Consider the following 15,127-nt stretch of genomic DNA (forward strand, 5'->3'; position numbering starts at 1 on the left):
GGGACCACCTGTACTGGTTGTTTATTATTATGATTATTATGATTATTATGATTATTATGATTATTATTATTATTTTCTCAGGCTTTTTTCTCATGAATGGGACTCAAAGTGGCAATATTACTTCCCAAATTTGTATTATTTCTTCATTTAATATTATAATCCATCTTTCCAAATTAAATCATCTTAAGATGGTAAGCAGAATACACATTTTAAATGAAAATACAATAATATAATATTATAACAAAACTTTAACATTCATCATAGAATAATCAACAGTATTCTGCCATTGAAATTTAGCCAATCTTTAGGGGGGAAACAAACAAAGTAAGAAAACATCAATACAAGAGGACCATGAGCAATAAAAACATGCCAGTTGAAAGCTGTTCAGAGCAGGTAGATTTTTTGCACACATCTCCCTTTCATCCTTCAATAACAGAACTGAGGCATGCTGCATAGCTTTTTTTCCATTGCAGCTTTCATTTCCACTTTTTTCTTCTGACAAGACCCATGATTACTTGTAAATATGTGACAGCCCTATGCAATCTAGGAGAGCCATGTGGAGCAGGAACTGTCCATTGCAGCCACAAATTACAAAGTGGGAAATCCCACAATCACAGGCTGCAAGAATCCCATTCTGCGTCTGTGCAAGTTTGGGCAGCTTTGAATGGGTGGTTCTCTAATTCAAACAGAAGGTGTTTCCATTTTGGAACTCTTCCTCTTAGAATAATCACCCACCCAATTTCCTCTCTGGCTAGATCTTGTGCCCTTTCCATTGAACCTGCCTAGATTTGTCTGTGCTTATTAAGAGTAGAGCTAAGCAAAGTTACTTTGGGGAATTATAATAACCCACGTCCTTCAACCATTACATCAAATGAACATGGCGGTGGATGAATTTGTGAAGTTGTAGTGCTCAAATTTAACTTTTTCCAAGTTGTGAACAATGATTAATTAGTAATGAAATACTCCCTTGCCAGGCCTGCAGTGTCCCCATCTCTAAATAACAAGTTCATTTTATTAATGTGTAATCATGAACATGCTTATGAAGTATGACACTGATATGATAAAGCGTGTTCTTTCCTATTGGGTACTTATACTGCAGCCAAAGTGTTAGTCTTTAGGACAGCACAGGATTTAGAGTGCAGTCCTATACACACTTCCTTGGAAGGCAGTCTGCTTGAATTTAATGGGATTTATTTCTGAGAAAACATGCATAGGATTGTGCTTTTAGCTAATTGTTATGAACAGGGTAGGCTTTTTGATAAATTAATAGTTTTTAGCAGCTGTGACCTTCCCTAACTTGCACAATAAATTGCTAGCTCTGTAAATGGTTCAGATGTATGCTAAAATTGAGAAAGCTGCCATGTGATTGAGTTATTATAACCTAATTCAGTGTTGCTGTTAATCTCCATTAAGGACTTACAATTCATGGTAACAGTTAAATAGGTGTTCAGCTTGAAAAACACTGACTTGGAATGCAATTCCAGTAAAAGTATTTTCCTGCAGATCACAAATATTCGGAGAGAATGTCAGGTTTATTGGATATTGTACTGCACCAGACATTATAGCAAACCTGAATAGCATCGCCCTATTTTTCAGTTAATTATTCCATGAACTAATTTTTTTTAAATAATTTTTATTAGAGTTTCAACAAGTCCACACAAGGAAAGAGGGGGAACAATAACAAGAAGACAGAACAGTAGGAAAGGAAAAAGAAAAAAACAATACAAACAAAATAACCGTTACATAACCAACACTCAATACACACACTAAAACTGCTTAAACTATTCTAAAATGACTTCCACTCCAGCCTCAGGATCTTCTCTATATATTTCTTCTCCTTAATATCTATTCTCATCCCAGTGTTTTTTCAATTTTTTTCTCATAGTCATAAATTGGGGACCAATCCGTCCTTCTTAAAGTTTTTCCATTGTTCCTTCTCAACAAAAAAGTCAGTTCATCCATATCTCTTATTTCTTTAATTTTCTTCCACCAGTCTTCAATATTCGGTACATCTTCATTCTTCCAATATTTGGCAAAAACCATCCTTGCCGCCGTTATGCAATAAGTAAATAATTTATCTTCATTCTCCTCCAGTTTGAGCTCGGAGTCTGTAAATCCAAGAAGGTAGTATTCGGGTTTCTTTTTAAATCTTTTCTTTAATATTTTTTGCAACTCCTCGTGGATAATAGACCAGAACTTACATGTCTCTTTACATGTCCACCACATGTGGTAAAAAGTACCTACTTGCTCACTACATTTCCAACATTTATCTGATACATTTTGATACATATGACTGGTTTACTCGGTGTTAAATACCACCTATGAAACATTTTGTACCAATTTTCTTTTAAATCCATGGCATATGTGTATTTTAATTTTTTGTTCCACATCATTTCCCATTCACCGAAGTGAATGGGCCTTCTTATATTTTCAGCCCATTTGATCATACAGGCTTTCACCTGTTCAGTTTCTGTCAGCCATTGAAGCAGCTTGTTATATAGTATTGTAACCGTTTTCTTTTGTGTTTTTAAAATTTTATCCCATATATTCTCCTTCCAATCAAAACTGATTTTTTGGTCTTGTTTAAAATATTCTTTAATTTGTAGGTAATTTAACCAAGTTGGCAATATTACATGAACTAATTAAATAGCATTACTTACCTACCCCAAAACATCATCATGATCATGTCATAATTCATCAGAAATGAGGGGTTTGGTTTTTGTAAAGCTGTAAATATTTCATTTTTGTGCTGTCTGAAATACATCATTATAACAATTTTCTGTAGCCATGTCCTAACAAATGTATTTCTATTGGTTGCCAGTGATTACAAATCGCAATAATGAAAATAATATTTGAAAATATTCAAAAATGGTCAGAAATGTGTTTCTCAAATATAGAAAATCTGAAAAGGATTATCCAGGACTGACAAGAATTTTTGTAGTTCAGAATATTTTCTGTGCAAAATTAGTATGTATGTAGGCCACCCTCCTCCCCAAAAGCTTCCATATTTTTATATAGGGAGCAGTATTTTTCCATATAGTACATTTCTACATAGAACATAGCATTTCTGCTATTTTGGTGCATACAATGCTGTTTCCTACACAGAAAATTCAGCACTCTCCCCCCCCCCCCTTCTATACCCCAATTTTGTGCTGAATTGCAAAAAGTGATGCAGTGTTAAAGGGTTCTTCACAGTAGGAAGGGAAATGCTAAAATTACTTGTTGCTCCCTTTGAGGATAAAATCAGTGAAGAAGTCCACCCATGTGCAGTTCTCTTTACACCCTAAAACCTGCTGAGAAAGACTTAGGCCAGATCCAGACAGGCCTTTATCCCAGGAGAATCCACATTTAAAAAACACAGATTTTCCTGGGGGTCTGTTCACACCCACCCCAAAAAGCACAGGCGTTCTGGGGTGGGTGTCCAGACATTCTATCAGGACTAGCCCAAGATAACATCTGGAGGCCCTACCCCCCCCCCCCCCCAAGCCTCCAGACCCCTAAGAAAACAAATAAACTTACCTGGACTCCATTACATGCTTTGCCCAGCTCTCCCGGTGTGTAGAAATTACCACCCCCCTACCACTCTCCCGGCGCTTCATTTCCATGCACCGTGAGAGCTTGGTGAAGTATGTAAGGGAGTCCAATTAAGTTTTCATTCATTTTCTAAGGGGTCTGAGGGCTTGGGGGGGAGGGGGTGGGTATTCCCAAAGTTTACCGGGTTTATTTAGCCCAGTAAACTGTGGGAATACTGTCTGGGCTGCAGTATTCTGCAGTCCAGAAGCAGAAATACGGGATTTATCCCAATCCTTCCAAGAAGGCATGGAATAAATCCGCTATCAAATTAATTTGCTACAAACCAGGGTTTTCCTGGTTTGTAGCAAATTAATTCAGGACTGTCCATAATGTTGTCTGGACAGTCCCTCCTTTATTGTGGGAGTTACCACAATAAAGCTACTGTCTGGATAGGTCCCCAGAAAACATCTTTGTAAGCATTCTCTTCTTAAGAACAAAGCATTTTTCCCCTTTTGGTTTGGGGTTTGACTGCTGTTGCACTTGTGCTCCTTTTTATCTGCAGGGGCAAATAAATATTTACTACAGTTATTCTGCATGCTATCCTTAAAATCCCTATGATACCTTTTGGGAATTACTGATCTGAGCAACAGGGTACAGCTACCTTGGCAGCTTCAACTGTGACTTGTATGACCAAAATGCCCTAAAGACATCAGATCCCATTTCATCTTGAAAGATAAACAGCATAGCTCCGGTTAGTACTTGGATGGTAAACTACTAATACAGAATAGGTGCTGTAGACCATATTTCAGAGGAAGGAACTGATCAAACTGAGTATTCCTTGCCTAAGAAAATACTATGAAATTAATAAGTCAATTCTAATAGATGAGTTGAAGGTACATACACCCATACATTGTGATTTGGCCTTTTTTCTTCTCTGTCTTCACCAACTTTCAATAATAGAAAAGGAAAGATCAATTTGTAAGAGGATGTGGTGAACAATCTTATAGCAAGAGTCACTATTTTTACTTTAATTACTTACTTTTGTTGGAAACAGGAGAAGTGACAGATCTGAAGAGACAAGCTGTGGAAGAAATGATGGATAGAATTAAAAAGGGTGTTCACCTTAGACCTGTTAATCAGACCAACCGCTCTAAGACAAAGGTTAGTCATTACTAACTCCCATATAAAACTAGGGGCAGAGTTTGAGTAGAATGATCATCTTTTCAGAAGTTCTTCTTTGCGTAATTAATGGAACAGCTGCTCAATCCTCTTATTCCAGTAGAACATGAGGCATCTGAAAGCGCTTTGATGCACTCCTCTCTACTGCGATATAACACTTCATAGTCAAAACCTAGTGAAAGTGTATTCCAGGAACTCCCGCAATAAGTGAAAAACTGCAATGTAGGGATGCTATACTGTATATGTACAGTATAGCTCCACCCACTCCTATCTCCCCCTCCTCTCTCTATCTCTTCCTCTCCTCTTTCACCCTCCCTTCCTCTCTCCCCCTCCCCTTGGTGGAGCCACCCTTCCCCCTCTCTTCCCCACTGGCATAGGGCTCTCATCCGGTTGCCCTCTCAGGCCCCGGAGGAAGAAGCCCAAGCAGAAACTGCCTTGGCGGCCCTCTCTGACCTTGGAGGAAGAAGTCTGTAAGTAACTTTGCAACTCAAGTCTGTTATATACAGTGTTCCCTCGCTACTTGTATTTTAAATTAATTTTTTTGAAAAACAGCAAAGCAGCAAGTCCACGAGAAGCGAAACGCGAAGTAGCGAGGGAATACTCTACTTCGTTTCTGGGCCTGTCTCTTGAAATATCAAGATTGAAATCAGAGACAGGAATAGAGGTATGCTCTATATCTGAGGATACAGCACCATAACTACAATAGGAGCCCCCAGTGGTGTAGTGCGTTGAATCCTTGTGCCGGCAGGACTGAAAACTGACAGGTCAGTAGTTCGAATCCAGGGAGAGCGTGGGTGAGCTCCACTGTCAGCTCCAGCTCCCCATGCAGGGACATGAGATAAGTCTTCCATAAGGATAGTAAATCATCAAAACATCAGGGCATTTCCTGGGCAACGTCCTTACAGACAGCCAATTCTCTCACAGCAGAAGCGACTTGCAGTTTCGCAAGTTGCTCCTGACATGGAAAAAAGTAACTACATTATGTTGTAGAATACTATCACTGTGGATATCTAATTGACACCAGCACTGCTCTCGTTCAAGTACCAACTACCAACATGGATGTTTACTCAAGCCTTTGATTTCAGCCAAATTGCACATAAGAATGGTTTTGTTTGGATTTGACTGCTATTAATTACCATACCTGAAAAAGCATTTAGTCTTCAAATGATTTAGACTGTTTTAAACTTTTTTCATACTGTTCAAATTGTTTTATTATATGCCACCCTGAGATCTTCAGATATAGGGAGGAATAAAAAAAAATGTTAAATCAGGGTTGAGCAAACTCCAGATTTTGTGTGTGTGTCAACATCCCCAGAGGTAAAGGAAGTTACACCCTGGAAAAGGCCTCCTTTGAAACAGAAAGTGATTTCCACTCACTTCCTATTGTCATGAAACACCACCCATAAATCTAAAATGCTGCACCTCAACACCTATATGGTGTTTGGGTACAAATGAAAATTGACTATCTTGCAGGAGGTGTGCAACTGTCCAAGTGTCTCTTGGTGGACTAATGCTGCCCCCTAGACTTCCACAGTTGCCCAACCTTGATTTAAACCAGCTATGTATTTTAGTTATATACTTCGAGTCAGAGGCCATTCCCCATATCAAATAGCAGTGAAAAGATCTACAGGCTAAAAATGATCTTCATTTATGCAGAAAGTCAGTGAAGTTAATCGTATTCCTAATTCTGGTTTGTTGAGACTCGCTTAAAAAAATACCCCAGAAATAATGGCTGTTTTTGTGTTTAGACAGTCTTGTACAAACCTAACACTGGTCAACTGATCAAACATAGAGTAAATTATGTTAATAAGGGGGAAGCTTGTAATACTTGAAAAGCCTGGGCTGTGGCGCAGCTGATTAGTAGCCAGCTTCATTAAATCACTACTGACAAAGAGGTCATGAGTTTGAAGCCACCCTGGGTCGGAGTGAGCTCCTGGCCATTAATAATATAACTTGCTGTTGACCTATGCGGCCCAAAAGAGAGTTGCTTCTGCCAAGTAGGAAATTTAGGTACTGCTTTATGCGGGGAGGCTAGTTTAACTAATTTACGACACCATAAAACCTTCCAGCAGTGTGCATAAGAATGAGGAAGTACTCCATCAAGGACTCGGTGTCACAAGTGGATGGTGAAGTAGCAGCTCCCCCTGTGTCCGGAATTGATCATACCCTCATGAAGATGGAAAAAGCTGGAATGTTAAATTGCCTCTGTGTTTCTCTATATATGTTATATGTTTAGTGGCACTGAATGTTGCCATGTATATGTGCATTGTAATCTGCTCTGAGTCCCTTGCAGGGTGAGAAGGGCAGAATATAAATACTGTAAATAAAATATAAATAAATAAATAAATGCAGTCCAAACAGAAGTAGAAAAAGTTTGTTTTTGGATCTGGGATCCCAGGTTTTGGACCTGGGATCACATAGATAACATGGCTTTGTACGGTTAACGAAGTTTTACGTGACCGGCTTTTAGGATTACATCCACTTTACTTTCCCCTCTCTCTCTTTTTTTTAAAAAGCCTTTTAATCTAAATGAGTCTAGGCATTTAGCTCCACACACATACACACAAATGCCCACTTTCGGTGGTCCCCGTACTATGCGTTTTGTACTATTAAGGCTCCTCCAATTTGTATTACTGCAATCCAGTCTAGTGTGCTTCAAATAGAGTCTTCCTTGTGGAATCCCACTCCTTACCATTTTTCATTGAGAATGCTGTTCTTCTCTTGAATGCATTATTTAGCATTTGCAAAATCAAATTATAGAGATGAGTGTTTTGTCTTTAATTACAGCCAGAAGTGCCCAAACCCTCCGAGAGTGCAATGAAAGAGCTAAAGGGAATTCTGGTAAGAAGACAAATAACAGCCCTTCTATTAGACTTGTTTTCCTTGGATCTTGAATGGGAAGTGTTCTGTATGGATGTAGACAGATGTTCAGAATGTTCATGTGGGATTGCTCTTGAGTAATTTTGTGAGCTCATGTGAGCAATTACGGAATACATTGTGACTGCCCTCTTTCCTTCTAAAGATCTCAGCCAAGTCCTTGGGCTGAATAGGAGTCTCGGTACCTGCTATAATAGCATCTAACTTGCTTCTTGCAAATCTTTTCTCTAATAGGACTAAAAAGGAGCACTTTAGAAAACCAACTTCTGGTGTGTTAGCAAGGCTAGTTATTAGCACAGTGAGACCAAAAAAATAGGGTTGGGAGGCGTAAAGCTAAATACTTATATGCATATTGTTACTGTGCTAATTATGCATTTCATGTAGGCCTTCATGTAATTGTGGTAAACAAAGTGATATTAATTTGTTCCATTTCACGCTTGATGTAAAACAAGCTTTGCTACTAGATCCGTAGCATGAGCACAATAGCTAGGAGTTACTTGTTAATAATATGACTGCTCTGTTAAATTCAGAATACTAACAAAATGCAGGATTTAACTTAATTGAAGGAAACATTGTGAATTAAGTGCTGTTTTGCCAAAGTCTTTCAAGATGTGCCAATTTTAAGAATTGTGGGCTGCGTTTTCTTTGCAAGCATCATTTTCAGGGTGGTGTAGGCATTACATGTGCAAGCCGAAGAATGCGATTTTGTGCTGTCACTACACAGCGCAATTCCATGTGAGAAAATTGTGTATTCTTAAAAGGGGTAAAGTGCAAAGAACATAATGAAAATCTTGTGCAGGGGGCCCTTCGTATCCACCGAGGTTTGCTTCCAGCCTACCCCCTCCCCATGGGAAGCCAGTGGATGTTCAAGCCCCATTATATACAATAGTGCAGTAATATGGTGTCCCTTGTGTGAAATGGCAAAATCAAGGCTTACTTTTTGTAAATTTGGGGCGAGGAGGGGGATATTTATAAGGTATGAGTGGATGACTCTATGGGTTCAGGATCTGTGGATATGGAGAGCCAACTGCTCCCTCCCTAGCAACATTAGATCAGCCCCCTCCCTCCTAGAAGAAAAGTAAAACCTTGGCTGTGGGCTCAGGCTTTTGGAGAATAGTGCAGTGCAATAGCAGATTTGGAATATTTGTAATGACGGTGGAATGGCTTTGACTATGATTATGAATGGCATAATTTTAATATGAATGCAATTTTAAAATATCTAATGTGTATTAATTTTAACTTAATTTTTAATTTTAATATTTTGGGATTGTATGTGTTTTGAGGCATTGAATAATTGCCTCTGTTTCTAAGCAGCCTTGAGTACTCTTTAGGGTAGAGAAAAGTGGGGTATAAATAGGGTAAATAAAATAAATAAATATGTAGTTATTTATTTATTTAGTGTCCCCAGTGTGCATGACACTCTCTCTATATAGTTTGCAATTGTTACTTTGATAGTTCCCTGCTCCCAAGTTTATAATTTTTTTAAAAAAACATAATACATGAAGAAAAATGATAGCAATAGGAAGGGGGCGATGTCCAGCAGACATTGGTTGATGTTCTCTCTGTCCATGTTTCATAATTGCTGCAGCTGGGGTCTAGGTCTGTTCTCTCGCTCTAGATGCCACAGCTTAGAACTCTGAAAAGAAGAGACTCAGAGAATTTGCCTAGGGTAGGATTTTAATTTAGTTTATACTGCTGGTTACATTTATGTCCTCCAAATGTTTTGGACTGCAACGTCCATCAATCTTATTTTTTGGTTGTTGTATGGCCATGTTCTAGAAGCATTCTCTCCTGACGTTTCGCCTGCATCTGTGGCAAGCATCCTCAGACATTGTGACAACTCCTGGATCCCACGATGTACAAAAAACTAAAACAAGACCCAACTTTCAAAATAACCAGAAAAACTAACACTCTGATCAAGAACCCAGTGATTCCGGCCATGAAAGCCTTGGACAATACTATTATTATGTTTATTTATAATCCCATTTTCCCCTCTTAATGAGTCTCAGAGCCCGTCAACTTGGACAGTGGCCAGAAATTATGGAAGATGTACAGGCAGTCCCTGAGTTACAAACATACAACTTACATGCAACTACTAGTTGCAAACTGGGGGGGGGGGGCATTGAAAGTGAGGGGAAACCTACCCAAGGAAGGGAAGTTCAGTCCTGTAAGAGTCATCATGGGGGAAAAGATGTCTCCATTGAAACTTTATCACCAATCCTTGTTTCCCACAACAACCTCAATTTTTCAAAATCCAGTTGTCACAGGAACAGAAAGTGAGGTAAAAGCTTCTGAACAGGGTTCACAAATAGCAAAACAAAAGTTACAGGGGTGTTAACCCCTTCTCTATCCCATCTAAAATCTTTTTTTAAATGGCTGTAGTTACACATAAAAATGTACCTGTTCCAACTTACATATAAATTCGACTTAAGAACAATAACCCAGGAACTGCCAGTATTCCCAAACATCTGGAGGACATTTGGTTGGTAAAGGTTAGGCTGTCCTGTAGGGTATAACAGTCATTTTCATGATGTTTCTTGAGCCCTTTAGATCCTTACTAAGGTCAAGCCCAGGCTGCTAGGAGACTTTGCAGTCGTGTGAACCGCTGTGGAGTAGTGTTTTGCGTGCTGGACTAGAACTATAGAGGCTGGGGTTTGAATCCCCATTTAGCCATGGAAATCCACTGGGTGACCTTGGGCAAATCAATGACAATCCCCTTCTAAACAAATCTTGTCAAGAAAAGCCCGTGATAGGTTCACCGAAGGGTCACAGTGAGTCAAAGATTACGGGAAAACACACAGTAACAGATGTGATATAGTGGAGACGGTGATGAAGACTGTGTGTGTGTGTGTGTGTATGTGTGTGTGTGTATGTATATATATATATATTCAGGAGACCCTCGGGTAAATAGGCACTAGGCACTTGCTGGTGAGGAGAATCTTCTACAAGTGAGCATCTCAAGTTATTGCCCGCCTAATCAATAAAGGGAAGGACCTTAATAACATATTATATATATATTAGAACTGGAAGTCCTATGGAAATCCTCCTGCACAGAATAAATATAAATCTTAATTATTTCATTTTTTCATGCGAGAATGGAAAAATAAATAATTTCTACCAGTTGAATGATATTTTATAATATTGTGAATTTCTGCATTTGATTTGTTTAGGGGTTTTTTTAAAATTGTTTCAGATTTTTTTTCTGCAAAATAAAGTATTCTGCACAAAAAATGCTCTTTTGGCATAACACTTTGAAAGATTGTCCCTTTGCTCTTGTGCAAAGAAAAAACATTCATTATGAGCTGACTTTTTTTTACTTCAGTGTCTTGATGAGTCAAAATTCTCTTCTTGCGAAGTGTTAGAAAATTTTTGAATATTGTTCATATTCCCAAATCCAAGCTTGAAAGCACAAAATCTGAGATTGGGAATAACCTTGTGTTCTGAGTGCCCAGTTCCAAGCAACTGGAAGTTCCGTGTAGTCTTCAAAGGCAGCCCATGTAGGTACACAATGCATTGCAATCATCAAACCTGAATAATAGTACATGCAATAAGGCAATTGTTACTTTATGATTATAGCAACTGTTCTTGACTATCACCTTGCTGACTTTTTTATGACCAGGAAACACTGAGTACATCTACAAGTTCAAGAAGTCTAAAATCCCTTGACACAGACAATAACGAAACAGAATTGGAAAGAATTCTGCGGCTGAGAAAGGTGACAACTGATCAAGACAGTAGCAGTAAGTTACCTTGATCTTTTCAGATCCTACAAATTAGTTCCGTTATTTTCTCAGCGCTGTTCCAGAGGCCTAATTGCCTTCCTTTTGAAACCTTTAATGTCGCAAACTCATTAACTGGGGGAGCTCTGATTGTTTTTCCAGTGTGTTTTATTAGCGCTCTAAAATTGCCAGTATTGTTCAGTGAAGCCAGAACAGGCAACCTTCTGCTCGGTGTTCAGACACTGACACTAAAGCCATTGTGATCTTTTCAGCTGTCATGTTTTCTCCCTTGTCAGTTCATAAACTAACACCTGGCTGTCCTAGTCACAATAACATAAAGCTGCGTGTTAATACAGTGTTGCTGAGAGTGAGCATGACCTCTACGATGATGGCACTTTCAAGTCTTAGTTTGGTATCAGATAATGAGAAGAACCAGCTGCACCTCTACAAAAATATCCAAACTGGAAAGTGGGCCTCGGAGACCCTTCTTGCAAGCCCACCATCATGTTCCTCCCAAAATTCATAATTTAAAAATAATTTGGCTAAATCTGCCAGAAGTGACAAGTTTATATTGCTGTTGAAACTCTTCTGGCAGGTCATTCCATAGGATATAATTCATTAGTATTAACACTAATTTGTAATTTAATTAATGTTGCATGTGATTTGATTTAATTAACATTTGTTATTTTAGAGAATTGTTAAAATCATGTATTACTTTAAACACTACAAACATATTAGTTTTAAAAAATCAGTTCAAATGTCTAAAAATAGGACATCTCAAATTGAAAAATGTGAATGTGAATCATTACTCTGTGTGTTAATGTCAGTGGCATTTGGCAATTTAAATAACAACTTGTTCAATATCAGCCTTGTTAATTTTTAAAATGGCTTGAAACTCGTGTTTCCACCTGTTTTAAGATCAGGTGCTTGACTGGGAAATTTGTCAGTTAAATTAGTGTTTTTTTGTCCATTCATTTGTTTTTGATCTGGTTTCCTGAATTACAGTGTTGCATGTTGATTTTAAGTGACTGATTTTGCTTTCATTAATTAATGGGATTGTTTCAGTTGTGTTTCATTTTTAATTGTTTTGTTGATTCACTTTGTGAGACCTTTACCTTACAGGTAGCATATACATGAATAAATAACAACAACAACAACTTTGTTTGTACCCTTCCTCCATCTCCCCAAGGGGACTCAGGGCGGCTAATATGGGGCCAAATCCAAACAATTACAATAAAACAAAATAAAATACATATAAGACACATGACAACATCAAGTAAAAATGCTTATATATTAACATAATAAAACAATAAAGTAGATTATTGTTTATTCCCATGTCTGGCAAGAACAATTGTAGTACCCTAATTATTTTCCTATAAGCTCCTACAGATAACTCAAGCAAGGGAATCATAAAATGTATGTGAATACAGTCAGCCCTCCAAATTTGCTGAGTTTAGGGACACAAAATCCCTATGAATGTGGAAAAACAAAAAACAATAAAGGTATTCCTTTTTACCTGAGAGAACACCTTTATAGGAATCTCTAAGTCCTTTTGCACAACTCCACAGTCAACTTCATCTGGAGGGCTTAGAGTTTTTTGCAGATAAGTTCTGTCTTTGTATCATGACTCTAGAGCAGTAGTTCTCAACCGGTGGGTGCCCAGGTGTTTTAGCCTACAGCTCCCAGAAATCCCAGCCAGTTTACCAGCTGTTAGGATTTCTGGAAGTTGAAGGCCAAAAATATCTGGGGACCCATAGGTTGAGAACCACTGCTCTGGAGGAACACGCAACTTCTGGTGGAAATTGACCATAGAGTTGCACTAAAGGATCTAGAGATTCTTAAAGAGAACAATTTCATAAATTGAATAAAATCCTTAAATAATAAAATCTCCAAAATTCAGATACACAAATGTGGGGGACTGAGAGTATAATTCCTTTGGGGCTAATTTTAGTTTCGACAAAATGCTATTTATCCAGTAATGCAAATACTGATCTCCTTTGGCTTTAGGTCCATCTGGAATCCTGGCTACTTCGGAGTCCAAGTCCATGCCACTGTTGGGTTCCAATGGAACACAGTCCGCCTTGAACAAGAAAGCTACAATAGCAGAATTCAATTCCAGTTCTTCAGGGTCAGATGAACAGTGTCCTAAAATGAGCAAGAGCACAAGTTCCAAGGTTGCCATTGAGTAAGTACTAATGCTTGTTGCTGAGTTGTCATGTTGGGATGTTGAAACGCTTTTGCAAAAAGACATTTACGTTTGTATCTATTTCCTTACTGAGCAGTAACATTCATGGAAGCCCTAGTTGCAAGACATATAGGCTCGATATCTGGTATACTTAATCTTTTCACCCTAGCTGCTTAAGAGGGAGCACAATTCAGTTATGCCCAGAAGTAAACATTTAACAACAAGATAGCAGAAATATTATCCCCAGTCATCCATGGGAAAAGTTATTTTAGCCCAGATAGGCAGCATCTCTTAACATTCACATTGAACTTGGCATCAAATATATTTGTTGCATGGATGTACCCTGGCATTAAACCACACTGAATGCTATGAAGTTTGAAGGAGATTCATATGCCTATAATCATGAAGTAGTCAAACACAAGAAAGCTTTAACACTGACAAATGTCTACTTCATGGCTCTGTATTTATAAAGTCAGGTTTTGCTTTCATGCTTTGTAGTATTTACTTGTCATCTGGATGAAGTGTGAATTGGCTCATTGTGGTGAGCTGTAGTTACATACGGTTGATTTTCATTTGCTTTTCTTGAATCATCTTTTGCTTAGAACTGCGATTGCAGCTATCTAGATATAAATGCAGCAGTTATCTTTTGGAAACGAAAATAACAAGCTAAAATATCCTTTGCAAACAACCTGTTTACAAAGGAAGTTCTTAGTTCACTGAGCCCTATGTCACAAGACAATTGTTAAGACAAGATGAGAATGGTATAAACATGTTTTACAAGCTAAAGAATCTTAAAAATGATGAGCCAATCTTAGGAAACAAAATGAACTTTCTTAAGAGCCAAAAATACATGTAGCCTTCACTTCTAAATTGTGCCCTCAAATGCAGAGTGTTCCATTTGTGATGCCTCAAACCACAAAATCAAAAGAAAGAAAAGGGAGGAGGGGGAGAAAAGAATTGAGAATAACCAGATAACAGAAAACAATATATATATATATTGGCAGACAAATCTTGTCTTGTGTGAATGTTTACCTTACTGGATAAATATGGGGTGAAAGTGATCTGAAGCAAGTACATATGTATTTACTATATTTATATCCCGCTCTTTTTAACCCGAAGGGGACTCAGCATGGCTTGCAGATTACGGCAAAATTCAACACCAAATTATTTATACAAATAATAAATATAAACATCTCAAATTCTAAAACAGTTACTTACTTAGGCGATCCCTCGTTGGACGAGTAAGATGGTCTTCCATTATGGATTTCCTTGTGGGTCCGTATGTGGCTGTGGAGCCCTATTCTTGCTCTGCATCTTCTTCCGCAGTGGGGGCATTGGTTTCCAGGTGGAAGGCGGTCCCGGTCGGGGTTGGCTTGACGCGCTTTCCTCCTGGCACGTTTCTCTCTTTCACCCTCCACTCGTGCCTCCTCAAATTCTGCAGCACTGCTGGTCACAGCTGTCCTCCAGCTGGAGCGCTCAAGGGCCAGGGCTTCCCAGTTCTCAGTGTCTATGCCAGAGTTTTTAAGGTTGGCTTTGAGCCCATCTTTAAATCTCTTTTCCTGCCCACCAACATTCCGTTTTCCGTTCTTAAGTTCGGAGTAGAGCAACTGCTTTGGGAGACGGTGGTCAGGCATCCGGACAACGTGGCCGGTCC

At 38.6% G+C, this 15,127-nt stretch overlaps 1 protein-coding gene across 1 annotated transcript in view; it reads left to right on the forward strand.

The window, feature by feature from the left end:
* SHTN1 (shootin 1) overlaps positions 1 to 15,127 on the forward strand; it is a 121,285-nt gene that overhangs the window by 78,601 nt on the left and 27,557 nt on the right. The window contains exons 13-16 of the mRNA XM_060768503.2: positions 4,568 to 4,674; positions 7,480 to 7,533; positions 11,189 to 11,309; positions 13,296 to 13,473. Coding sequence (XP_060624486.2) covers positions 4,568 to 4,674; positions 7,480 to 7,533; positions 11,189 to 11,309; positions 13,296 to 13,473 — 460 coding nt within the window. The remainder of the gene's footprint in view (positions 1 to 4,567; positions 4,675 to 7,479; positions 7,534 to 11,188; positions 11,310 to 13,295; positions 13,474 to 15,127) is intronic.

Source organism: Anolis sagrei, chromosome 3 (genome assembly GCF_037176765.1).
Source record: "Anolis sagrei isolate rAnoSag1 chromosome 3, rAnoSag1.mat, whole genome shotgun sequence".
NCBI classification, from domain to species: domain Eukaryota; kingdom Metazoa; phylum Chordata; class Lepidosauria; order Squamata; family Dactyloidae; genus Anolis; species Anolis sagrei.